Below are 26469 nucleotides of genomic sequence, written 5' to 3' on the forward strand. Positions count from 1 at the left end.
GATAAGCAGCCTTCGTGCATGTATTTAAATGCACATTTTCTCTACCACTAATTGCTAATTAATAATCTTTATAGCAAAAGCAACAAGCAACACTGCATCTTCGTCACCCACCCAAAGACGTCACACCTAACATTCAGCGATTTACCAGGATACTGGACATTTATGGGAAACAATGACATCTGAGAGGAGGTGGGATGTCAGTGGGTGGAGGTTACATGTGACTGGCGGGCAGGGGCACATTGCGGGGAATAAGAAGTGCAGGAGGTGGCAGGCATCTCGGCAGAGAGGGGAGATGTGAGGGAGCGCATTATCAGGGAGAAGACGCGCTTTGGCTGCGATGACACGAGGGACAGAGGGAGCGACGCTTCCACTGTGCTTTTGTTTATGAGGAGAATTTTCAATGCGTCCCATTTTTAGCGCGCAGACAGGGGAACGTGCTCGTGTTCCGCGTGCGATTTGAGCAATGACTGAGAGAACACGGGCTCTGAGGAATGGGGCTGGTATGTGGGAGGCATGTGAGCTTTGTCTTCACTCACACTCAAACCTGTCAAGCCATTCTTCTGCCGCCCCCAACAAGCAGCAACTAACTGGGTTTAATAACACAAATCTTGCTTTCTTGCATTTTGGCCAGACGTCCTCATTTAGAACGAAAATAGTGCAAACTAAAGGAGTAAAATTGAACAGTGAACCCTAAAGCACCGTTTTTCAGCTTTGGAATCAACAAAAATAATGTCTGATACAAAGATACAAAAACTGTATTTCATTAAAACAAAAAACTAAAAAATACATTCTGTAATCCAGGAACAGCTTCATCCGGTAGCGCTGATTGTGAAGCTGAAGATTATCAGCTACTACACAACTCAGTGGACCTTGACCACACAAGTGTTGTTATCAGCTCACTTCCAGACATCCTCCTCAGTAAAGGTCACTTCCAGGATGTTGTTGCCTATATGTTAATAAAATTACTTAGGAGTAAAATCTCATCCTCTTAATCCTGCCTTGCCCAGAGGTAGGATGGGATTTACTTAATTTTAGAGAATGGATTATTTAAGCTTGTTGCCAGCGAGCACAGAAAGCCGAGAGCAATCATCACAACAGGAAGACTGTAGGAAATCGATGAGGACAGGCACTTCCTGGAAAAGAGCAAGAATCAACCAATACAATCATGACAGGTGAAAGGATGTGTGAACAAACCCTGCACAATGAGACGAGGAGAGTGGATTTCTGACCTTTCCAGCCCACGGAGACGACGTTAGTCACCCCGAAGAAACATTGTCCAATATGGCTCGTTACCGTTAACTGTGACGGCGGAGCAGCTGTTATCGTGGCCACTCTGGCTTTGTGGCTGGGATATGGTTTTGTAGAGGAAGACGAGGGGGGAAGGGAGCGTGACAGCCAGCTGTGCGTCATAGTTGTTATAGTTGGTGAAGCTGCTCTGTAAGATTTGCAAGTTCACAGTTACTTCACATTAGGAGAAACTATGCAAAAGCTAAAGTGCTGCTGCCCAAGTTCGTCATGGAGTCTCTCTCTCTCTCTCTCTCTCTCTCTCCCACGAGGCTCAGCTCCGGTGGTTGCTCAAAAGTGGAAGAAAGCAAAGGTCAAGTGTTAGTTAAAATGTGCTTTGAGCAACAGCTCCGCTCTCCCTGCTCAGCCCGCGTGCAGACGTATTGACCCGGCCTTCGCCAGGCGGCACAAATGCACGTCCAGTTAATCATTTCCCTGGTTCATCCTTTCCTTGCAGATTAATCATTATTTTCCTGTTTTCAGCCACGGAAGGAATTAGACAGCCCACCAATCCCTAACAATCAGGATTAAGGATATTTCAGATACCACTGATTCACAAAAAGGCACAATCGGGAACAACATGTTTGTAGAACTCTGCATAATTGGGCATATTCACTGTTTCAAGTTTAAAGCAGTGGAAACAGGCTTTTGATGTAAAGGTGTGTTGGCAGACTGTGTTTCTGCTGCACAGCATGTGGGATCCGGCCAAACATTTAGCACCTAAGCCCGGCTTCTTATGGAAACAATGGTTCCCCTTCTTTCATGTATAATTAAATTTTCTCTTCGATCCAGCCAACAGCTAATTTGAGAAGCTGGCTTTTATTAGCCCATAGCAGGGGGAAATTATTACCCAAACTTTGGATTAATGCAGACCCGGTGGCATTTGTACCTCACGGCTTTGACACCGGCTCCGATGATTAAAAAGGAGATTTTATATGATGAAATGCTGAACGGCGTCCCAGGGGTGCTACTGAAGGAATGAAAAGCATATAGGGGGAAGAAAGCTCTAATATGAGGTGTCAGCAGGTCTCAGATAAAAGAAATGCTAATAACCTAATTAAAAACACATTCATTCTAATTAAGGCGCACGTTAAACGAAGTGAGGTGTTGACTGTGGCCTCAGCAACCTGGATGCACAAACAAAGCTCCAGGAGTGTTTCAACCAATAGATCCGCGCGTGATTAATCCCTTTCATGCCGCATCACGAGCTTCCTACACTGAGCTACGATCGCCATCTCCACGACGTTTCATTATGAGACAAGTCATAATGAAATGAAATGTCCTGCAAGAGGTGCATCCTCTCAGCTGATGGCTCGGGCGTGAGACAGCAGCATGCGCCAAAACTGAACGCGCTCTGAATATTTCATTAGGACACTTTGTTTTCCTGTCTCTCCACGAACCTGCAGAGTTAAATGTGGTTGTTGTAAAGTGCAGCAGGACGCGTCACAGCACTTAGTCTGTTTAGACAGCGTCATAGGCCGAGCATTGGAGCCCAGGATACGGTGATGAGCAACAGCAGCGCGACTGGCGATTCAACCATACAGTGTTTCAAACGTTGTTTAGCCTCAGTGCTGTTTTTTACTGCAACAGGAAATGCTACTAATGTGTTTTCCTTCTGAGCTTCATCCTGATCACGTTTCCATGGAACGATGATCTCGGCACCCAAACGCTCTCAGACGCTGAGCCGGGGCTCAATAGAGATACGGTTGCTCATCTCATCACACTCCAGCGGCGTCGTCCCTCCTGCTTTTGTCTCTGGCCTCCGCAAGATCCCTCAAAAATTAGATGAAAATGCCACAGATTAGTTGCTGCATAATAAATTTCAGTGGCAGCTAATTTATACAGTTCAACGAGAAAAACAGCTCGTGAGAAAATGTCAGGTGGGAATCAAATTACAAGAGCTGCTGGTCTTTAATGCAGCACGATGATGGAGCTATTAGCGTTGTCAATATATCACATCCAACAACAGTGAGTCACGGTCTTTGAAATCTCGCAGAACACCTAGTAACCTTGTAACTGGGTATATTCATATAATGGGATTCAGCCATTGAGAAACAGCTTGAACTGGAGCCCACAGGGAGATGAGTGTGTACGGAGGAATGTGAAAAATAGATTAGAGGAGACTCCAGCTCGCTGCCAATGATAAAAGAGCAGGATTTAAAGCTGAGAGATTAGAGTCGAGGCAGCAAGTGGGTGTCAGGGCCCACGCCTCAGCAAACAGCCCACGGGCCCACAGGTGCCGGACAAACAGGAGCGGGAGGACGCGTCCAAACCAGCAGAGGCTCCGCTCGTGGAAGGTTGCGGTGAAAGTGAAAGGCGCATCGACCTGCGCCGCCTCCTGCTGCATCGATGCGATGGAAGGAAAGACAACGCGCACGCTGACTCCTGAAGCCTCTGCCCTCGAGCAGCCGCAAGGTCGGCCAGCGTCTCCCACCCGTCGCATGAAATACTAGAAATAACAGAGTCTCGGACGCTTTTCCCATCCTTTGGTTTGATTGTTTAGCTAAAACCTATCTGTTTGCACCTACACAGCTATTCTTCACTGCAGGCTCACTTTCAGCATTAGCCTGTTGAGGTGAGTGTTGTTTCTGGTGAGTGCTTCGTGAAGGGTATTATTTTGAAACCTAATGCGCTGTGAAGCCACCTACACACTGATCTTTACACGAAGTAGCCTGAAAGAACTTTTCCCATGCATCTGCAGAACTACAATATTTAAACAGGAGCCTCGCTGGTTTAGAGTCTGGGTCTCTTTGAGTTCATCAGGGTAAAGTTTAAACCCGCTGAGGTGAAATAAGGACATGGATGATAGACAGACATAAGCGTGAGGGGTTCCGAGTGTGTTCAGGTGCGACAAGCCAGACGCCCCAGGGGCCCAGACGTTATTCAAATTTCACCACGAGACTACATTTGAGATGTGAATAAATCATTGAAGCCACCAGAGAGGCGACAAAAGAGAGAGAGAGAGAGACAAAGCGAGCGAGCGAGCTGTGGGACTTCATAAGATGCCAAAAACGGAAGCAGATAAACAACATGCTACGTGCTACGTTATGCTAAATAGCAACTGTCGCAATTAGCAGCCAAGTGATTACAAAGACAATAAAATCAGCCCATACAATCAGGATTTGCGGCTCTGGACGTAAAAACGTCACCGCTCCGGCACAATATTTCCATCTACGAGCTCAAATGGCACCGCACCAATTAGCATGAAAACCCGCAGCTGGTAGAAAAACATCCCAGACAGCTGAAAGAAGGCAAGGAAAGCAGGAGGAAGTGAAAGGTGGGGTGATTACATTGTGCATGCAGTGCTTTCACACCAAAAGGCCTGATTGCGCCGCGCGGCGCTGATGGTCTCAGGCCCGGGCGCTTTATCTCTCAGTCACAATGGAAATGCCACACGCTTCCTGCCTCATAGCAGCCGGTGCCGGAGCCCGAGCCCGGGGGTCAAGAGCTCCTGCGTGACATTCTGATGGCGTAGAACCAGTAGAACCTCAGTGGGGGTTAATTGTCGCTTTGCTGTCTGTGGCTTCAGGTAATTCACACGGTCAGACAGGCCCCGCTGTGAAGGCGACCCGGGCCACAGTCCACGGGTCAGAACCTTGAACGGTCAGCTTTACTTCCACACAGGAGCAGCTCTCGGCAGCGCAGCAGCCTCCAGAACGGTTCGGAAAGCGGAGGTTCAGGACGATCAGAGCGCAGAGCGGCCGCAGTTCATCTCTGCACACACACTTTCACTAAATCCCACTAACGGCACGAGGGAGTCCCCGAAGAAGGACCAGAAAACGAGCCGGAGCATCAAGAAAGCAGCACAGATGGTGTGAAACTGGTGGACTCTTTAATGAGGGAGCTGCTTGTGTCTCTGTTACCCTGTGGGAGTAAACACAATATTTAAAAAGCAGATGATAAAGAAGCCTTTAGAAGATGAAATCGCGGTCTGCTGTCATTTCTACTGAGTCCACAGACGCTCATTATGAATAAATGAATAAATACTGACGCTATCGTTTATTCTATAGGATGAAAGCGCTGAAATAGAACGTGTTAACGTTGACTAGTTGATGCCTCAGTGTGTGTTCCACCATTAGACGTATAGAACAGTACAGGACGACTCTCCCTCTGATGTCCTCGCGTCTCGACCCCGGCGGCGCCGTCCGCCGCCGACCTCGGACCTGACCTTTGTGCAAAGGGGCAGGAGAATGGGTCGGCGGGGCAGACGGAGGCATAAATAATGCTCCGGGCACTGCAGATAGTCTAAGAGATGACAAATGAGTCTGGGAGCTGGAGGAGGAGGACGAGGAGGAGGCAGAGACAGGCAGGCACCAAAGCTGACAACACAGCGTTTGAAATAGATGCTGCTGCCATTTCCTCCTAATCGCAATGTGCTGACACGTTAATGGTTGAAGGGCAGCGCCGCAAAATAACAGCGCGCGATGGACAGATTGACACTGAAAGATGTAATCATCTAGCATTGGAGTGCATAAACTCAGCAGCAGACGCTCAGGCAGCGGGCGCGCTGGAGCCTCCACACGGAGCGAAAGCATTTAGGAAATGTCTGTTTACACAATACGCGCCAACCGCACGAGTCGCGCAGACGCACGGGAGCTCTAAAACCCCGTCCTGTCATTTCAGCCCAAGTCTGGAGGCCTCGTGGGTGGAAGTGGAGCGATTTGCCCGGGGAGCGGCGAAGGAGGCGAAGGAGGGGAGCAGGTGCCCGTCCTGTCCCCGCTCTCAGGTTTCCGAGGACCGTGCCAGGCCTGGCAGGTGACTGGGTCGGCCGCGTGAGACACCTGAGCTCAGCCACCGTCGTCATGCCAACGGGAGACATGGCCACGGGGCACGGCAGTAGTGTGAAGAGGCGGTGCCCACAGGCCTCACGGAGGGCATTTATACACGCGGGCTGCTGCTTCCAGGTCGTTGGATGCTTGTGAAAACACCCCGCGGTGAATTACAGCTAGCGTATATATACAGTACAGGTAGCGTATCAATAAAGAGCGCCGCTCGGCACCAGCTGCCGAGTAGCGTCCGCTGCTCGTCGGCGCTCACACCTCCGCCGCCTGACGACAAGCCGGCAAAGTGGGCAGCGTGTGAGCTAATTCCTGCCCTTTCTGAAGGAACGCGTCCTGTCATTCGCTAATGAGAAAGTGCCTTCTAACGAGCAGGAACCCAAATTAGCAGACGTCCAATTACTGGAGAGCTCGGGTTCCAGGCCTTGTTTACCCGCTCGTCCGCAGAGCGCTCCCAGGGGGAACGCTTCTCTTCTTAATTAGAGGCTCCATTGGAAAAGTCATCATCGTCTATTTCTATGCTTTGTGAAGTCAGAAGGTCTTAGATTGTGTTCTCTGCATTCCATCATTCTCCTGACGTTCTTTAAAAACACCTCTTACTATTCAGACAGAGCGACCCTCAGACTGGAATAAAAGCAGCTACTGCTCCGTGCCTCACTGGAATCATAACCACGCTGCCAACCTGCACATTTCATACCAGATTATCATCAGCAGCAGCTACTGGATCACTTTCAGAAATTGCGATGCTCTTTGAAATGACGCGTGAGACGTAATACACCATACGCACAGGCTGCAGACTGTTCAGGACTCGCTGCTTGGCTGCGTTTCACATCCTGAAATGACTTGCTGCGCCTCTAAACACCGGGTTTTCCTGATCTCGCAGTCAGATAAAGACTGACTCAGAAGCTATTTTCCCACAGCAGAGAGCAAACTTAATTGTCTACCGTTCCCAGCCCAGGATCAACAGCAATCTGCGCTGCCAGTCACTATTACCTCACCAGAGAAAGACACGAGTGTGAACCAGCCTCCGTCACATGCTGGAGCGATGTAGATGAAAAAGGCAGACGTGACACTTTGTGACATTTAGAAGACAGTTAAAGAGGAAGGTCCATCTGCTTGAAAGTCTGTGACTGGTAATTTTATGCTGTTCTGTCCTCTGAGGTAAAAGCAGGCGACCTCTCAGAGAGCACTTAGAGGGAAAATTCTGCCAACGAGACTCACTTTGACCCACTTACTCTGCTAATTACCACTTATTTATTTCATAAACACACGACATTAATGTAAAACTTTCTTCAGCAACTACATGAGCAGATTCCTTTTAATGAAGTGTTCAATAAAAACAAACAGCAGCTTCTTCTGACTCGCTTTCTGCCCCCAGTCGGGATGGGATTTTTGTTCATTTACTTTAGAGAGCACCTGGGAAAAGAAGTGGCAAATTACAATAAATCAACATGTAATTATGTCTCCTGTTACTATTTTAATCTGCAACATAAGGTTTCATCTACTGAGTAACTAGCCGTCTACACCGTTGTCCTATTATTATTGTAATAAAGACTTGATTCTTTGCATAAAATGGACAGAGAAGCCGTAGCTGACACAGTTCAACATGGTATCAGGCCTCAGATCATCCCATTTACAGTAACGCTAACAGGTCTGGAGAAGCATAAGAGCCTGGCTGAGTTTGAGGGAGCACTGCATGGACAAGGAGAGAATTTAATTATCATGACCATTAAAGCCCCGTTCTCCCGTCTCTCCTCGCTCTCCCACTCAGACGCGTCTCTCACGTTCCAGCTGGTAAAGAGAAAGACGGCGAAGCCCATAGAGGGTTCCAGGCTGCTGTCTTTAGATCAGGCTGCGAGTGTGAAATCCTTCACATAGTTGCCTAATGTACCTGCATGGAGCCCCAAGGGTCTGAAACAATGAGGCATAAAAGCATCAGAATGGGAAGCATTTCAGAGAGGGCACATGAAACTATGAAAGGAGGAATTGCATTTATGACGCTCTAATCCTCTCGTACCAGCTCAAGTGTTTCATTGAGTCCTCTCCAGTTACATTTATTTCAAAGTCTTTGGAGACAATCAGCCATCATGTTTGGATCAAGCGTGATCCATGGCCAGCTGTCCACAAGCGCAGCACATGCTTATGTGGGCGCAGTCCTCCAGAAGGACTTCGTGTAAACACCACTTCCTTCTCAATGGCGTCAAGCACACACGCGTCCAGTCAGGAGAAATGAGGCAGAGCTGCAGCAGAGGAGCAGAATTCTGCAACAGTAGCGATCTGCGGCGCCGCGAGGAGCGCGAGCCAAAGGCGGTTTGTTGACAGTAAAGCTCACACACGCTGTGGGGGCAGCGAGGGTTCAAAGTTAGCACAGCAACCGTCACCTGCTGAGAGGAAACATGCCACCCACAAACACACACACACACGCGCACACCCATGTTTGTATCAACGCAGGCAAAGTATCAAAGCCAGGGATGATGCAGGTTTTTCTTTGCTTAAGAAATGCTGACTTTTTATTTCTGCAATTAGAAAAAGACAGTTTCAAACAAACATTCACAGAAATGCTTAAATGCTAAAATTTCCCAGTTGTTTTGTTGCAATTACAAAAATTTATAATTAAAATTCTTATATTAAAATTTGTCAAAGTGATTTGACTCCAGTTGTGAGTGATCACATTTAAAAAGGTTTCTTGCTTCCTAAAGTTTACAGTGTGTAGATTATGACAGAACTACTTTACCAGAGAACTACATTATATTGTATTATACATTATCATGTATTGTATGTAAATAAAAGGCACTGAGCTTGTCCGCTTTAAGAAAACATAAAATTCAGTGTTCACGACTGGAAGAGATCACAGACGACCAGCTGTGTTTTAGACACAGACAGTGCTGGGTACAGTGGCTCAGTAAACCTGTGCTTGTAAGTATGCATTAAAGCCAGACTGCCCCCTGGTGTCACACTAAAGAACGACAAGAGCCCCTCTTCAAAGTCCAGGAACACGCCGACCCGCTGCAGCCCGTCCGCGTCCACAGGAACACACACCTTGTTGTGCAGAGCCTCCACCTTCTTCCTGTCGCAGGCCAGGCACCAGGAGTAACTGTTAAATCCCAGACGAGAGTTGTCTTTTTGGCCCTTCCTCGCTATCTGACCCTCACACAGCCCCACCTTCCAGCGGCCGTCGTCCATGGACACGTTCACCTCCCAGTACCAGCGGCCCCCCTGCAGGGCGCGTGCAGCCAGGACCTGTGGGAAGCAGCTGAAGCGGGCCCCGTGCTCGGCGTAGGCCTGCTGGGCCTCGACGTATGCAACCTTCCTGTTGTTATCAGACAGCTGCAGCTTGGGGTGGGCAGTGTCTGCATCCATGAGGGGGATGGTTCCATCTGTGCACAGGAAATTCATTTATAAAAGACAATAACGGATGATGGCGCTTTATGAGTCAAGTGGAAAGTCAAACAACAACAACAGTCTCACACTGCAGCCTGTAGAGGTCTCTGTCTTGGTCGGCCACGGTGACGACCGTGTCCAGACGTTTCTCAGTCCAGCTTTGCAAACACTTCAGCCGGGCCTGGTCCACCTCCTCTGGAGCCTCAAACCGGTCCACACAGCCCTCCATGTTACTAGTTCTTTAAAATAAGCATAAAGCCTTCAGCCTATTTTACCACAGCAATCCTAAAAGTCACATATATGACATTGTTGCACAGTGAAACGTGCTAAATTAATTAAGCTAATTCAACAGGACCAAATAAGATTATGAAAATCTGCAGCATTTCATACAAGTAGGAAGAAGCTCAACTTACAACTGGGCAATCTTACTGTACTCCTGTCATTGGAGAAGGAAGAAAGAAGAATTGCTTTTATTAGGTTTCATAAGCCAACAAAACACAAAACCAGGCACAAAGAGCTGTTCTCCTCCTCACCATGATGAAAGCCTGGTCCTGAACGCATTTGTCTCCCTTGGTATCGGCCAGCTCCTCTAAGGTGTGAAGGCCTTGCTGGACAGACTGAAGGGCGCTGCGGAGATGGCCGAGTTTCTCCTCTAGTGCCCCCAGAACACGCGTCTCCTCCTTCTTCACGCACTGAAGTGCACTTTGCTCCTCCTTCTCCAGGGCCTCCCTGATAGCTCCGTACTGCTGCTGCACACCCTTCTGAGCCTCCGTTAAAACCACCTGGGCGAACACAATGTAAACCCAGTCACGTACTGTGAAACAACTCCATTCACACTAACAATAAACACAGGTCGTAACTTTGGATTCAAGGCGAGCGATGAATGCAGACAGAAGCAAACTCTTACCGTGAATGTCTCCTTCTTCTCTGTGAGTTCATTCAGTCTATTCTTCACTTGCTGTTCTGTGTCCTGCAGTTGCTTGATCTCTTCTTTCAGGTTCCCCTTCAAACCAACAGAAACAGAACATAAAGTATATTTTGTAGATTTTTTGATGACGATCCGTTGAATCTGTATATGGTTCATCACGTACCCTGAGCTCCCTCTCTGCATCCCTAACACTGATGCAGACATGGTCACGATGGGAGCCGATGACGGTGCACACCGTGCACACACACACGCCACACTGACGACAGTAGATCCGGTTGATCTCCTGGTGCTCTTGACACCTCCACAGAGAAATGTCCTCCATGGGAGGAACAAGGGTGTGATTCTGAAAGACTGGGGAGTCCAAATGGGGACGCAGGTGCTCTGCACACATGGAAGCGCCGCAAACCAGACAACTCTTCACCGCATGTTGACACCGAGATTTAGGGCAATAATGACAAGGCACAGAGCAGGCGTTTTTGCTGCCTGATCTGGAGAAGACGCCAAGGTGACTTGAGGAACCTGAGGGAGCAGTAGGATGCTTGGGGAATATCAGAGGTGTCCTGCTGAAATCACGTGAGAGAGGTTCATCTGTCCCTGGAGTTGAGACGCCAGGAAAGGAATTAGAGTTGGCAGGTGAGACAGATTTCATTCCAATCGCTTGTGTGTCTTTCCCTGGGGTTGCAGGAGGCGGTGCATCACATATATCCACCTCGCTGGAGCTGTCAGAGTCACCCAATGTGATGACGTCCTCTGATTTAGGCTTGTTCTGCTGGACTGAGAGCTCTTGCTGCGTGTCTCTTGCAGACGCTGCCTTGCTGGTAGATTTGCCATGACCGTCCTCAGGTTGTCTAGGTTCAGCATCCGCGGCTTTCTCCGATGACTCCGAAGCAGCTGACGGAGCGGGAGTGTCGGTGTGATCAGACGGCGCCTGGGGGGAAGCCACAGTCGACCGCTTTCTGTCAGGCTGCTCCGGCGCAGGTGCGCTCGCCTTTCGCTTCCCGAGGAGGTGACGGGTGAGCGAAGGCCTCCTTAATAGCGAGTCCAGGAACGTTTGTTCGCTGTTTGTGGATGTGGCTATGAAGTAGCAGATAAACAAAAGTGGTCAGAGGAAGGTTCACTTTAATGACAGGATCAAAACAACTAATGAGCAACTGGGCATCAGTTACAACATATTATATATAATAACACGAGTTAAGTCTACATGCACAAACTAACTAGACTTCAGCCACCCTCACTGACCATCTGATCAGAGAGCACAAAATCCCCTACACTGCAAACAAACAGCATTACAAAACATTCACTTACACAACCGCCACCGTCTAAGGTGAGGACGACACGATCAATGTGTCCACGGACCCAGCATTTCCGCTAGCAATGCGTCAACCAATAAACGGGGTTTCCTTTAATCCCAGAGCTGGGCACCAAGCTCAGGTGGCGACTTTAATGTTAGCTAAAGCTCCTTTATGTTTGAGCTAATTAAACAAATCGCCATCAGTAAATAAATCGGAATAATTACTTGCAACACTTATATAAGTGCCCGTTTCTGTACCCGAGTGGAGGGGAACTAACGCTAGCTAGCATTAGTTTAGTTACAGTACGAGCTACACGGGCTGTTAGCTTAGCTAGCTAGCATTAGCATGGGCTGCCAGCCACAGCCCGTCCGGTACCAAACCCAGCGTCCGGCTGGGTTTAGGTGTCAGGCTACAGGAGCCGCAGTACCTGCGGAGCTGGACGCCTGGTTCCGACCACCGGAGGCGGGCGGCCGGATGGAGCTGTCGTCAAACGGCGGGGTCTGGTACACCGTTTTACACCTCCACTCGGGGCAGTGGTACGGGCCGTTCGGGTGAACGCTCCACAAGTCACCGATGCAGCGTCGACAGAACCGGTGGTTGCACTTGAGAGTGACGGGCTCCAGGGTGAGCTCGCTGCACAGCGGACATCTGGTCGGAGTTTCCAGCGACTGCCCCATGTTGGTTCGGCCGCTGTTTGCTTTCTGTTTGTCCGCTGACAGAGCTGCGGGGCGGGGCCAAATGTTTGAATTGCGCTTCCTCTGCCCGGGTCTGTTCTTAAAGGCGCATTCCACGCAAGTAGTAAATACCATTATTACACAAGTAGCACATTTATTCTTTTATATTTTTACAGCGTCTGTCAATATCAATTGTGTCTCGTTTATTTTTTAATGTTAATATGTTATGTGTCATCTATAACAAACACTGACTGAACCTGAAACTATGTATCTGTCACCAGATGCCTCTGATTTGCCTCCAACAAAGTCTTATTATTTTGCTTTAAAGCTCCAGATGAGAACAATGCAGAGTGTTGAGAAGTCGTTTTGTTCCATTCCCCCTCCTCATCACATTCTTTTGTGGTGCAGACATGTGACCTGCATTTAGAAGCCTAATGTGACCTGTGAACGAGGGGTTAATCTTTCATAATCATATTTTTTGTCTCTTGTCTTCTTGTTAACCCTGGATTTCTTTTGGAATTATAAAGTGAACGCTTGTCACGTGTGTGAATGTGAAAATGTCGTTATCTGGTAGTACAACCATTCAACAAATGGAGTCTGTCTGAGATCAGATGAAACCTTGTAGACTCATTCAGTATGATCCATTTATACTGTAGCTTTTGTCTACCTCTTGTCAAAATGAAGAACAAACACAGCATATTTTACAGTGAAAACCTTTATTAAGTGATATATTCTTAAAGGAATCTCTTGAATTGCTCTTGTTCTCCTTCTTCATATTCGCTAATTGTTTGCTATCTATAGATTATCTATTTACACAGAAACATATCCACAGGTGAGGCTGGGACAGGCCCTGCTAATTCATCATGACTGAGTTCCATCCTCAGCCACACCAACCTCTTCATATGATACTGCCACTTCATTATGTTACCCTGTATGTCCCAAGATAACAGAGGGAGTCAGAGAGAGAGAGCGAGAGAGAGAGAGAAAGAGAGAGAGAGAGAGAGAGAGAGAGAGAGAGAGAGAGAGAGAGAGAGAGAGAGAGAGAGAAAGCCAGGGACAAAAACCGAACAGACAGGATGAACTACACGTTGGGACCAGTTTGTGTGTGTGAGACTGGCATATTGGTAAACCCGCGCTGGCACTCGTCTACGTGCATGCACTCACACTCACTCGAACGCATCCCATCCACCGACCTCTCACACACACAGGAGTCACGCAGCCGCTACAAGTCCTGCAGCAGACAGGCCCAATAGCTCCATCACAGTGTAGACGCCACCGACCACGAGAGACTCCTGCTCAAACCGAAGCGCTGTGCAAAGTTAGCTAGCAGGGCGTTGGATGGAGGGAAACGGAAACACCTGTTTGCAACTTTTGGATTTTCGGCATAAATTGGTTCATGAAATGAGATGGAGCTTCATCGGTGTCATAAGGTTTGAAGTGAACTAATACAAAGCGTGATGTTTAATGTTGGTTTACTGCTTTGCTGCCTCCAGACTGGAGTAGCTTGCTATTATTTATTGGAACAAAAATCAAGGTCAGTAGAAATACAGTAGTGTCTGCTGACATATATATATATATATATATATATATATATATATATATATATATATATATATTCACCAATATATGTGGAAAACCAGGAAGTTAAAAACAGTGTCATTCATTTTTCTTGCGACTGTATTAAAATTCCTAAAACATCCTAGACCATGATTTAATACTGACTGTACACATGTTTTAATGCAAGTTGTTTAAATCTTTTCTGGATGATGATGTTCTTATAAAATAGTCTTAAATATCTTTTTTTTAGTAAATGAAGAGGAACAAAGAGGTGCTTGAGCCAGAGACAAAACTAAAACATTCATTTCTTTGTCAAACTTTACAAATGAAACACGACAGATTTACAGCAGCCAGGTATTTTCTGAAAATAAGCGGTTTCTTCTTTGCACAAATAAAACGTGACGCACATTCTGACAGTGACACGCACAGCTAAGTGTTAACATAGGTTAATACTGGTAATTACAGTTTGCTCGTGTGTTGAATGCGGCGCACAGGGCCCGCGTGTCTGCGCGTATGGGTGTTGTGGCGTCTGTGCTCGTACTGCAGGTGTATGTCGACCCTGTACCTTCTCGATAGGTAGTTAGGAGTCCGTATTCGTCGTCTGAATGGAGTAACAGTCTCTGCCCGTGCCGTGGTCGATGCAGTGAGATTAGAACGTTAGCTCTGGGCTCCATCTAAGTGCTGGCTATGAGGAGGGGGCTCCGAGCAGGATGGAGGGACTCGAAGGGCAGGTTACTCTGGCAGGTCAATGAGCAAGGCAGGCTGGCTGGTTCAATAACACTCCTCTCCTCCGTGGACAGGGGCTGTCTCCATCCTGGAAGCTGATGTTGAGGGACGGGGACTTTGTGAAAATGGACACGTGGAAATTCAGGAACCTGAGGCAAAGACAGCACCATTTATTTGATGGCTACGATACCAAAAGATTCTACTCCAACATTTCAGGCTTTTTATTCCTAAAGATGCCCAGAATTGCTCCGTTACATTGCATTTATTGTGATGCTCCACCCTTGTGCATGATGGCTTACATAGATCAACATGTCCAGCATACAGAGCATCCTGTGGTGTGCTTGGTGCTGACTTACCTACACGTTTCATTAGGCATTGCCTCCCTCTGCAAACAACAGAATCACAGGGAAAATATATAACAGTGCTGCTACACAGTTATCAAGGTCAGGCTATTAATAGACTGCTGCGTTCACACACTGCCAGATGCATGCGTCCTTCACAGTGGCTGCCTGTGCTGTGGAGACCCACCAGCAGATGGCAGCAGGGCTGAGCTAAATGGAGCTGGAGCTGGTGTTCATGAATGACAGAGGCGCCTTCAGGCCAGTGATTGACCGGCGAAGCTGCTGATTATCACATTTACTGATCACCTGTGATCAGTCTCTCTCTCTCTCTCTCTCTCTCATTGATCGTGTGAAGGTCATTATCTTCGCAGTGAGCAAACCCAGACTGCATCACAGCACCAGCTCAGTTGATGCACTAATACTAATAGAACCACGTTAAGACACTGGAGATTTGACTTTATTTCTCACCTGGTTTGTGCATGTGAAAGAGACAAAAAGCTGAAGAACCGGTTGTTTGCATTCAACTATAAACGTCATTGAGACAGGAGAGTCTGAACAGAGTTTGGCTACAAAGATAAGCCACAGCCTATTAATAAATACCCTGTATTTTTGGTTATATAGTAGTTGCCATCATCATCATACATCACAGCTTTGGCTTTAATTTGTAATCAAAACCACGTGTGTAACGTGTTTATGAAGCTAAAAGCCTCGCTTCACCTTCATGAATGTGAATTCCTCCAGTAGATTCAGAATAAACATACCATAAAGTCTATTCTTAAAGCAAAATGTAATGAGTCTTCATTTATTCTAAGCCTATGACTATTGATCACGTGCATTTGTTTTAGGGTCGTGCATTGAACACACTGATGCAGGTTAGCAGCTAGCCAGCTAGCGTCCCCACAGCTGCTCGGTAAAACCCACTGCTATCGGACCGGACGCTCTCACCCTTGCTTTCCGCCAGCAGCTCCTCGGACATGAGGCCGTCCTGCCGGTTCCCCAGGACGAAGGCCAGGAAGGAGAGGATGAGGGCGTCCAGGATGCCCATGATGGCCAGGATGTAGGCCCAGCGCACCGAGCACGCGCCCAGGCTGTACTTGTCCGTCTGCTCGCCGCACATCCGCCGCACCTCGTCGCTGTCCCAGCCGTCGGGGTAGATCATGCAGCCCAGCACCAGACAGACGCCTGAGACGGAGGAGGAAGAGGTCACGGGGGAAAAGTGTCCTGCGTCCTCCCTGATGCTGTTATTTGTCCTAATTCTCAGTTCATGGCCAAAAGTTTAAACCTTTCTCATCTTGAGTTTGAACGTGGTCTGAGATGATGTCGCTGCAGAACAGTATTGGATTTTAAATACCCACTCCTTGCTCTCAGATTTAGCCCAAAGGGCTAGAATCTCCCTCATCTCCCTCATCTTCTGTTGGATGAGGTTGTTCTCTGAGGTGGAGCTGCAGCAGAACAGCGCAAGACCGGGAAAATAAGCTGACTGCACAAGTATCAGGAGTGCAGTGCATTAATAATAACTCCCCTCTCTTCATCCCCGGAGGAAGCGCTTCCCTCACTGCTGTTTGTCCGTTAGCTGCTTTTACTGGCACACGTTTAAAACACAAACCTATTTGTGTCACCTGCTATAATTTTCTGTCATGTTTAGACAAACTCAAATACAATTGCACGTACTGCAGTCTTTACTATGAAGTGCTGTCACTGCAGATCCTCACGCCCTCAGTGGTTCAGGTATTGGATGCCCTTTAACTGTCCTTCATTACTACTTAAACACTACACGAGTAAGAAGGCACGCGGCATAAATCAAGTGTTTGTGTTTGTGTTTTCCATCGGCTTCCCGTTCTCCGCCGCCGGACCAAGTGGCCAACGCTTCTCACTCAAACCAGACTCCACTCGTCCGTGGGCCTGTGGTGGAGCCTCGCCGCGACAAGTGTTGTTCACAGCGCAGCATCGCAGCTCGTCCAACATCCTCCAGAGTCCAGCGCATGATTGTGCTGCCGGGCCTGAAGCGTGAAGCGCGACCCGCCGACACCGGAGGGGTCCACTTCAGCCGCCGCAGGCGACGCGAACAGGGCCGAACCGCCCGCTTCTGGACTCAGAGCTCAGACTCACCACCTACTCAACGAGTCACACCTGATCCTGCTGAGTCAAAGAAACTATTATTTGCAGTAGCTCCGAGAAAAGACAAACGGTAGAAGTTTGAAGGGAGTTTTCCACCAGTGTGATTTCTTCTTCTCTTCCTGGCTGTAGAAATTAGCTGTACGCCAGGGGGATTTAAGTGACAACATTCACTGAAGTGCGACGGGGGCCATGAAAGAACAAACGGCATCCCATTCCCTGTGAGTTAGTACGTTACTCCGCTCTCTTCCTCGCTGTGCTGCTGCTACAAAGCCAACAAAAGCCTCTCCAGATCCTTCTGGGTGTCTCCTTGATGCCCGTGGCTCCATTCAACACCATCATAAATTTTACAGTGCGACCCGGGAGGAGAGGGAGGAGGATCACAGAGCTCCGGAGCAGCAGGTGGAGGCCTGGGGACGGGAACAGGGCGGATGACAGAGATCCGGCGCTGCAGGCGCGATAACGTCCCGGCCCATGAAGATCTACGAGGGATTAGATCAGCAGAGGGTGCCACATATGCCGCCGTGGTTTCCACGCGGAGCGTGTGCAGAGAGCAGGGCTGCGCTGCAACAGAAAGCCCGGGCCCGGAGCCGACTAATCCGGGAGTGCACGCGGTCCACTTACATAAGGAGAGGCTTTATTAAAGCGCAGCGAGGGGACGGACGCAGAATAAAGGGAGACGCGGAGCATCAGCGGGTCCGTGTGCGCCTGTTGGAGCCATTCATTATTTACTAATGCGTGAGTCAATCAGCGGGAAACCAATGGTCAGTGACTTTAATTAAAAGATTAGAATTGTTTAAGTAATTAACAATGGCAAATAGTCACCGGGGCCAAAGTGTCCGCTGACAGGATTTACTGCTTATCTGCTTAATATGATTATAAAAGGAATTGCTTTGGCTGCAAACAAACAAAGCCTTTGATGATTAGAAGACAATCGATGACGCGCTCCAGCCCGTCGCGCGCGTGACGAAGCCCAGCTGTCTGCCACGTTTACTGGTGGTGGCGTCCTCCGTTTTTCTGCTGTGAAGATACGGCGATACAGAGAGAGAGAGAGAGAGAGAGAGAGAGAGAGAGAGAGAGGTGCCGCGCCGGCTTCCACGCGCCGGCGCCCCGCGGCGCAGCTTTTCCCAGCGTTCGCTCGTTTGGGCCCGTTACGCTCGCACGCGCCTCTATGCGTCGTCCCGTTCGTCCCGCTGTTACGTAAGCGCGCGCGGCGCCACGGGAGAGTCTGGGAGCGCACGCGGGCGGCGGAGAACGCGGCGACGCCAGCAGATTTGTCAGGAGCGCGTTTTCCCCCAAAGAGACGATCAAATCCCATTTTCTCCCATAATCTGCGTGTCATTTGCAAGTGGTGCGTGTGACCGGTGGTCGAGCGCGACCCGCAAAGCGGCAGCTTGACGGGATTTTGCGCGTAGACAAAGATCAATCACAGCCATGTGTTGACGCCTGACGCTATCGGTGTGATTGCGTGCGCGTGGTCGTGTCACAGATCGCTGTGGGCGACAGATGGAAGGACGCGCTGCACATGTGTAAGTGCAGCTAGTCGGCCGTGAAAAGGGATTCGCACAGTTCTTTGTGGATCCCATTATCTCCCCCCATTAATACAGCTGTGACAAGCTGAATTATGCACACACACGCGCACACACGCGCACGTGCTGCCTCGCGCTGCCTATGGATCCGGCTCTGCAACAAGCCGGTTGTCTGGGTTTGGCCTCGCTGTGAGTCCTCGTGTTCAACGACACAGCAGCGTTATTCGTCTCGTCCGGGGGTGGAGAACCAGCCCGCAGTTTGAACTGGGCTCTAGGTTTTAATGGGCTGGCTTTCCACTGACGTCACTCGCTGGGCTGGATGCTCATCCGTGCATTGCGTGCCGTTGACTTTCCAAATGTGGTCTGCAGCCGGTAACATAATGAAGAAAATGTGGGTCAAACGTAGCCTCCAGTGTCACATGTCTGAACTCTGCATAGTGAAATGAGAACTGATTAATCCAGCCATAACCAGATCTAATGAAGTGTGCGCCGCGTCGACTCCCTCGTCTCACTGGGCGATTAAGGCAAACCATAACCATAACAATGATATAATGCAATAATTGCATCCAGATAAAAGAGCTAATTAAGTAATATGATCCATATATTGGGACTAAATGGAGTGTGGAAATGTGCTTCATGGTCCAGGTTTATGAAGTGGAAAGGGAAAGAAACTCATTAATGGGCATAATGCTATAACACGTTATGTTATGCTCATCATGTTACGATGTGTCTAAAGTGGTGAGCTGATAGAAAATATAGAAAGAAATAGACAGGATTAAGAGTTTCGCCTGTAAAATATGTTTCTAAAGTCTTGAGGATAAAGTGGAAAGTGGAGCAAATATACTTTTAATACCGAGTCCAACTACTGTATCTCCCTGGGAAGATGAAGAAGAGGCTTATTGAGAAGAGCTGTCTAGAGTCCAAATCTATTTCTGTTTCAGATTCTTGGCAAAACTCCGCAGCTGCTAGAAGGGAGCGGGACGCTCGCAGGCATCCTCTACCAGGCTCCATCAGCGTCTGCGGGTTCTGCCCGACGACCACCGCTGCTCATCGGTCCGGTCCCCGGGCTCAGGCGCGACGCATCCGTCAAGCCTGCGCACTCAAAACCTTCCAACCTGCTTATTACACTGCAGCCACACAGCAGGGGGCACGCTGACCTCTAACATGATGGAGGAATCCAAAAGACGCTGGGTCAGGGTCCCAGAAAGGACAGAGAGCAGCTGTGACGCTGCTCTGACGTTGAGCTGAGTGGCCTGAAACATTCTGAGGCTTTTATTGTGTTTTATGCTCATGAAGCAGGAGGCCGCAGGGGCCGAGGGTGGAGTGTGTGGACAGAGCAGGCGGGAGCCGGGCTGACGTGAAGGGGATTACATAACAGGTCCAGATGCGGCCTGTACCTCCGGAGAGGATAAAGACTGGCAAGGGCAGCGGGAATCAAAGGAGACCCTCGACGTCTCTGTGAAAACGCTGAGCGAGAGGCCGGAGGGCGACGGCCGCGCCTCAGGCACCGCGCTCACGATCCGGAGTCAGCGGCAGCGGGGCCTCTGTCATCGCTGCTGCTGCTGCTGCTGCTGCTGCTGCTGCGTTACAAGAGCACACGCCTTTCTTTGAATCATTAAACATGCAATATTTCCTTAATGCTGTCGGCAGCTACCCTTTTCTAACAAAACAGTGCTTAAGGGCAAAACTAACTCAGCCTGAAAGTATCACAAATGAATGCAAAGCATCGTGTGTGTTACATATAAACTGCTGGAAGACGTGTCATTAAAGTAAAGTCGAACGCTAAGATGCAAAGTATTTGCAACAAAACATTTCCTAAAAGCGCTCATAATGCAGCACGGCACGTATCATGTGTGATTAAAGCAGTTGTATCTCAGATGATGTGGGTGGAGTAGCTTCCTGTTCTGCTGAGATCACATTTCAGATGCAATGCATCATATTTTAAAGATTCACAGTAAAGTAACCTCTCCCCAAAGCTCAGAGTAGAAACCAGAGGGTATGTGAGTGCTTCCACAGTGTGTGACTGCATGAGTGCATGCTCACACACACCGGGTCACCGCGTCCTTGCTGTCCCACAGCATCAGCTCTGGCCTCGGGTCGTTCATGATATCAGAGGGATTAGCTCTGTCAAATCTATGGCTGACCCTCTGCAGGGCCACCGGCTCACTGAACGCAGCGACTTATGAATGTGACTCGTCTGACATTTAGAGTCTGGATCCCACACTGCATTCATCCACTACCTCAATGTTGAGTCAAAACCCACTGTTGTGTTGAAAACAACTTGTCCACAGTAAGAAATCAAAGACACACTAAATCCAATTTATTCTGTCTGTTGTTCTTCACCATCAGCAGGACGTGAATGAATTTAGTAAAGGTAAATATCCGTGGATGGTGTTTGTGAGGATGGAAGATGAACAGACAGACAAAAAACCTGCACATGCTTAAAATTAATATACAACTGGTTCAAACAAAGTTTGTTTTTATTTACTGTTGTTTAGATTCTGGTAGTTTACGAGCTCTGGGCAGATGACGGCCTACGAGGACGTGACCCACGCGGAGGCAGCGGATCAACAGACAGAAGCAACAGAGCGAGTCTGTCCCAGAGTCAAGCATTCACTCACTCTGAGCAGCATCCACACTAACGCTGAATGGCTGCATTAACGCTGGAGAGCTGGAGCACGCAGCTCTCGTCTGCAGCAGCCGCTCTCATGCCAAGCGCTGCCACTCTCACCTCCGCTTTCATGCCCCTTTCAGAGGAGGCCTCTCTACGCGGCTAACGGAGGGAGAGCCGAGACAGACGAGGGGGGCGATGAGGGGGGCGACCGAGGGGGATGATGAAGGGGCAAGATGGGGGGGGTGACGGGGGGACGATGAGGGGAAGATGAGGGGGACGACCAGTGGGACGATGAGGGGGACGACGAGGGGAACAATGGAGGGGGACGACCAGGGGGGCGATGGGGGGGGCGACGGGGGGACGACCAGAGGGATGAGGAGGAAGACGAAGGGGACGACAAGGGGGATGAGGAGGAAGACGAGGGAATTCCAGTCATGGGTGCTGCTTCCCCACAGTTTACCGCCTTCCTGATGCCTGGCGGGTGAAAGCGTGACTATGTCGTTTAAAATGGAAAAAGAGGGGGGGGGCTTCACTACAGTACCAAAGACATCAAACCAGAAGCAGCAGGGGTGCAGGTTTCTCCTGAATTCCAAAGCAGATCTTCACTTTCCTAACTATTAGATTTACTCACGTGGCCCATTTACACATTTAATGAAGTGGAAGGTGAAAAAAAAAGCTGAGCCTGAGCAAAACAGGCCAAATAGGCCGACTTCAGTCCACAGTGACTTCCAAAGCTCAGTCACACGTCTGACACGTGTCTGTGTTTGAGAGGAAATATCACATGCTGAAAAACCTGGCAGCCGACGCGCCAGAGTACGCAGACGGTATAAATCAGTGAAGTAATTATTTTTGACCTCACAGACATCTTAGTTAATTGGTGTGCAGAACCCTGAAGGACGTCAGATAGTGGAGAGAGAACTGGACAGCACACGCTGTAACAACTGAGCAATGTGGTGACGAGAGCAAAAAGGTGCCGGATGAGAGAGAGTAAATATAGGGCGCGACTGTGTGTGTGTGTGTGTATGTGTGCGTACGTGCGTGTGTGTGTGTGTGTGTGTGTGTGTGTGTGCGTACGTGCGTGTGTGTGCGTGTGTGTGTGTATATGTGTGCGTACGTGCGTGTGTGTGCGTGTGTGTGTGCGTGTGTGTGTGTGTGCGTGTGTGTGTGTGCGTGTGTGTGTGTGCGTGTGTGTGTGTGTGTGTGTGTGTGTGTGTGTGTGTGTGCGTACACATCAGCATGCTGTGCACTTGAGTGCAAATGGAAACAGCTCTGGAGCGTAGAGCAGAGGAAGAGAAGGGCACCGGTTTATTTAGGGCCGAACGGATGAAGGGGGAAATTCGCTCTCGTCCTCGTTTGGCTGTTGCTATCGTTTTGGGACGTCTAACGCATCCCAGTAGCTTGCGTTCACATCAAACATTTAGGACTTTACCTGGGCTTCAGAGCAGATGTAGCTTTTGACTGGAGAGGTATTAATCCACAACCTTCAGACCCAATAGGGCTTACTGGGGATTTACTGGGCTGCATGACTGGCACAGAGTATCATGACAGTATAGTACAGTACTATATGTAGACTTGGCCAAGTGTGTCAATGTGGCTTTGATGCTAGAGTAAATGGTAATCCATGAGCTGCAGCCCCTCAGACAGCAGCAGCGCCTGGTAACGGCTGCTGGAGAGACGGAGCAGAGAGCACTGCTCTGAATACTGACTGTGTCCTTCACGTCCTTGGACACAACAAGCCTCAGCATCGCTGGCCAACAGCTCCCGTTCCCATTGGCTCCACTGGCATGAGACGCAGCGACCCTGCGATGCCAAAATGCCTCACAAAGATTAAAAAGCGCAGGTGAAGGAAAACGGAGCAATAATGAAATGAACGCAGCCACTGTGCTTCTGAATCTCTGCTTCCGCCTGCGCACGCAAACATCCTGAGCGGCCATTTATCGCCGCCATCGCTGGGATTTGTTTTAGCTCCCTGTCAAAATATTAGCTGACAGCAAGGAGCTCATTAAAGATGCTGGTGGGCCACCTGTCCTCCACAGGGCTGGTAAGTGAAGGCAGCGTGAGTTTAACCTTCAGCTAAGTGTGATGGAGTCTGACAGTGCTAAGCAGCCGGGCTCGCTCATTAGGCGTCGCTCTGGCGGCTCGCTGTGGTCAGGGTCTCTCCTCTTCATCTTTCAGCTCTTCCTGCAGAAGCACAAAGCCCACCGGTCTCCTCATTAGACCGTCTCACTCCCTTAATTCAGCCCAACAGAACGCGCAGAGCCGGCGTTTCTCCCAATAATCCCCCTCAACGTCGGGACTCGTGTCAGATGATGGAGGAACTCCGCTCGTGCTGAGCAACACGAGCCCACAGTTGCGAAACGCTGCCGGCAGGTGAGGAGCTGACCTGTGCAACATCTGCCCAACCTCTGCACTCCCAACTCGACACACAAACACTCACACAGTCCAGATCAGACTGTAGGATTCCACATGACATTTGCATAAAAATGTGGGTGTGTTGTAAGTTTAGGTTAGACATTAATACCTGCTGTAAGAACGTTAATAAGTATGTAAAACGAGTATTATACAAAAAGCATGTCATGTTTATCTATGTTTCATGCTTATGGCATTAAAATGTACTAACTGGGCCTGTGAATGTCTGTCATGTCACTTCAGCACCATGGACAGCACAGACAGTGAGCCCTGGACACTATCTGCTTATCATTAAACTGAAAATTAATTGACCCTATTAGATGATCAGTCAAATTCCAAATGATTTTACTATTTATGAGTTTATACATTTGCAAAATAATAAACATTTCGTTTATTTTGGGGTCCCCAAATGGAAAAAATAGCCCTAATACCTTTCAGTAGTGGATTCATTCGTTTCCTTTCATTTTAAATGTCCTTGCAACTGTTTTCAGTGTATCCCTGCGGTGTTGGTTTATTTACCCGTGCTGCTCGTGCATTTTCTCACACAGACATTCAACTGCCCGTGCAACTTCAGAGCTAGGCCACTCACCTGACGCCGCCTGCATCCAGCCGCAGATCTTGTACACGGTGGAGGTGCTGAGCAGGAAGAAGAGGCTGAAGCAGCCGATGCAAGTGACGACCAGCATCATGGACATTCCGATGAAGAAGGAGGCGGCCTTGAACGCACCGGAGGGGATAGCGGAGAACTCGGTGAAGCTGCCCTGGCAGGCCAGTTCTCTGGAGAGTCCGTCCCCGATGCAATAGTGGAACAGGCCGAAGTATCCGGCCTGCGGCGTGTCCACGCCATCTCCGATCCAATAGGGCTGAGAGAAGATGGTCACGTTAACGATACCGAACAGGATGGTGAAGATGGCCCATAAGAGTCCGATGACACGGGAGTTGCGGACGTAATTAGTCTGGTACAATTTCGCGGCTTCTGCAGACGGTAGCATTGATGCGGCAGATCCAGGTATCATTTTACGCAAACCGGGAGACTGAGTGAACGCTGCGGTTCGTCCGAGCGCGAGGTGAGAACTAAACATTTAGCGCGCGAGCGGCTTGCTTCGGAACCATCACTCCCCAGTCGGACCGAGCGCGGAGCCTACGACTGCGCGACTGCAACGCGGCGGCATCTGTCGGGCGCGATCAGCTCGTGACGTCGCGTCCCAACGTGCCGAGCGAGGAGCCGGAGCGGAGCGTCGGAACCCTGGACGCGAGCGGCACCGCGGAGACGTCAGCGAGCGGCGGGAACAGGCTCCATCTAGCCGCCAGGAGTGCACATCGCCGCCGCACCGGCTCGCTCTCCGGTGCCCTTCGAGAAGCCTCCAGCTGGTGCAGGCGACGCGGGCGGCTACTCGCGGCCGGGGACGCGCGCGTCTGCCTCCCAGCGCCAATATGAAGAGCGGCCGCTTATTACGAAGCGCGTCGCGTCCGGTGACACGTCAATGACGGCCGATAATAACCGTTCAGGCGACGCGAAAAGCCGTCTCCGGACGGATGAGCGGCTTTGTGGGCTGCGGGTGACGCTGCGAGTCGGAGAGGGAGGGGCGCAGACGGGAGACGCGGCGGCAGCCGCTGATGCGCGTCTGTGCGCAGTGATTCTGCGTCAACATGCAGATGCCTCGGCGTCCTTTAAACACATACAAAATGAATACAATGCAGCGTGTCGCGGACGCTCGTCACGCGGTTTTCCTTTTCCAAGCAGTCATTTCTGCCGTCGGCCGCGTTGAAGACACGCAGCCAGCGGGCTCCGTCAGATGCTGCCAGGTTATGTAACGGCACATGACGCCCTGAAACGAGCACGAGCTAAATAAACCGGGTGGAAAATCGGCAGGTTCGTTCAGTTTGGAATTCCGTTTGGCCTGGTTTGAACAGAAAACAGGCGACGACAACCAAAGGCTGCATTTTATTTCTTCCACCTGTGGACTTCTGGGTAACAAACCAGACAACCTCTCTAACACTTCTTTATGGCCGAACATCAGGTCATTTAAAATGGTGCATCATGTTTTCATATGCTGCCATGTTCTGTATGTAAATGTGTGAATAAAGGACACGAGGCAGTGGCACGACAGGAGCAGCAGCGAGTCTTATTCATTCCCTTTGTTCTTTTGTTGAACACAATGACAACAAACAAGAAACTTCTCCGCTTCTCCGGAAGTGCGAAGATTCACACGTGTGGACACTGGGCTTCACAGTGGGTGTGAAATAAAAGCAGCATAACAAACAAACAACCACAAAGACACTCTGTCAACATACAGTGCACTTAACACTTCCATTAAGCCTCAAAAAATCATCTTCAGTACAATGTGTACACGTTATGTCGCGGTTTATATTATTATCTGATCTACTGTAGTGCCAGCTATTGTTGATGAGACATTATTAATGTTTTATTAAACCCTCTGAGACCAAAGTCTGTTCTCAGTAGCCTGAAAGAAGAGAATTGTTGCAACAACCTACAGTAATTATGTCAACTGGTAACACACTGTTAAAGTAAGTATTTTCAGATTCGACCAACAACCAGAAACTGATCTAAATAAGAAAAGTAGAGGGAGAAACAGCAGCTAGTTGTTGGGTCACACGGGCAGGAAGCTGAAGAACTGTGGGTTCTGTTCTCCTTCAGTCTGGATCTAAAGATTATTTTATGTTTGTAAACCTTTTTTATTGACTATTTTGAGGTTTGATGAAATACCTGATCTGCAGATGTGAGTGGATTAGGTGGAAACAAGAGGACGACCTGCTGCAGCTAAGTAAATATGTAACAGCATCAGTTAAATGAGGCTTAAGATGGAAGGGAAGTGGGTG

At 49.2% G+C, this 26469-nt stretch overlaps 2 protein-coding genes across 3 annotated transcripts; both read right to left on the minus strand.

The window, feature by feature from the left end:
- Window positions 1-8543: 8543 nt before the first annotated feature.
- On the minus strand, window positions 8544-12906 carry si:dkey-29p10.4 (E3 ubiquitin/ISG15 ligase TRIM25). Of its 2 annotated transcripts, XM_029153328.3 has the most exons (8): window positions 12091-12906; window positions 10535-11445; window positions 10351-10446; window positions 9977-10225; window positions 9857-9879; window positions 9531-9682; window positions 9225-9439; window positions 8899-9129 (listed from the first exon to the last, which is right to left on the minus strand). In XM_029153328.3, the coding sequence occupies exons 1-8, from the start codon at window positions 12470-12472 to the stop codon at window positions 9043-9045; spliced, it is 2115 nt and encodes a 704-aa protein (XP_029009161.1). In that variant the 5' UTR covers window positions 12473-12906; the 3' UTR covers window positions 8899-9042. The 2 variants fall into 2 exon arrangements, with proteins under 2 accessions (XP_029009160.1, XP_029009161.1); XM_029153327.3 differs by having other exon boundaries at window positions 8544-9439.
- A 130-nt stretch (window positions 12907-13036) lies between these two features.
- On the minus strand, window positions 13037-25453 carry LOC114857150 (LHFPL tetraspan subfamily member 3 protein-like). The gene is made up of 4 exons (XM_029153329.3): window positions 24218-25453; window positions 15907-16143; window positions 14977-15005; window positions 13037-14769 (listed from the first exon to the last, which is right to left on the minus strand). The coding sequence occupies exons 1-3, from the start codon at window positions 24708-24710 to the stop codon at window positions 14989-14991; spliced, it is 747 nt and encodes a 248-aa protein (XP_029009162.1). The 5' UTR covers window positions 24711-25453; the 3' UTR covers window positions 13037-14769; window positions 14977-14988.
- Between the last annotated feature and the right edge of the window lie 1016 nt (window positions 25454-26469).

The sequence above is a fragment of the Betta splendens genome, chromosome 6 (assembly GCF_900634795.4).
Source record: "Betta splendens chromosome 6, fBetSpl5.4, whole genome shotgun sequence".
Lineage (NCBI taxonomy): Eukaryota > Metazoa > Chordata > Actinopteri > Anabantiformes > Osphronemidae > Betta > Betta splendens.

Excerpts from the sequence above, each read along its gene's own strand:
- si:dkey-29p10.4 (XM_029153327.3), bottom strand. The coding sequence starts at position 12,472 with ATGGTATTTACTACTTGCGTGGAATGCGCCTTTAAGAACAGACCCGGG. Across the intron at positions 10,447-10,534 it reads ATGCAGAGAGGGAGCTCAGG|GGGAACCTGAAAGAAGAGAT; the intron begins GTACGTGATGAA and ends GTTGGTTTGAAG. Across the intron at positions 9,440-9,530 it reads AGACCTCTACAGGCTGCAGT|ATGGAACCATCCCCCTCATG; the intron begins GTGAGACTGTTG and ends TCCTGTGCACAG.
- LOC114857150 (XM_029153329.3), bottom strand. The coding sequence starts at position 24,710 with ATGTTTAGTTCTCACCTCGCGCTCGGACGAACCGCAGCGTTCACTCAG. Across the intron at positions 16,144-24,217 it reads CTGGATGCAGGCGGCGTCAG|GCGTCTGTCTGGTGCTGGGC; the intron begins GTGAGTGGCCTA and ends CCTCCGTCTCAG.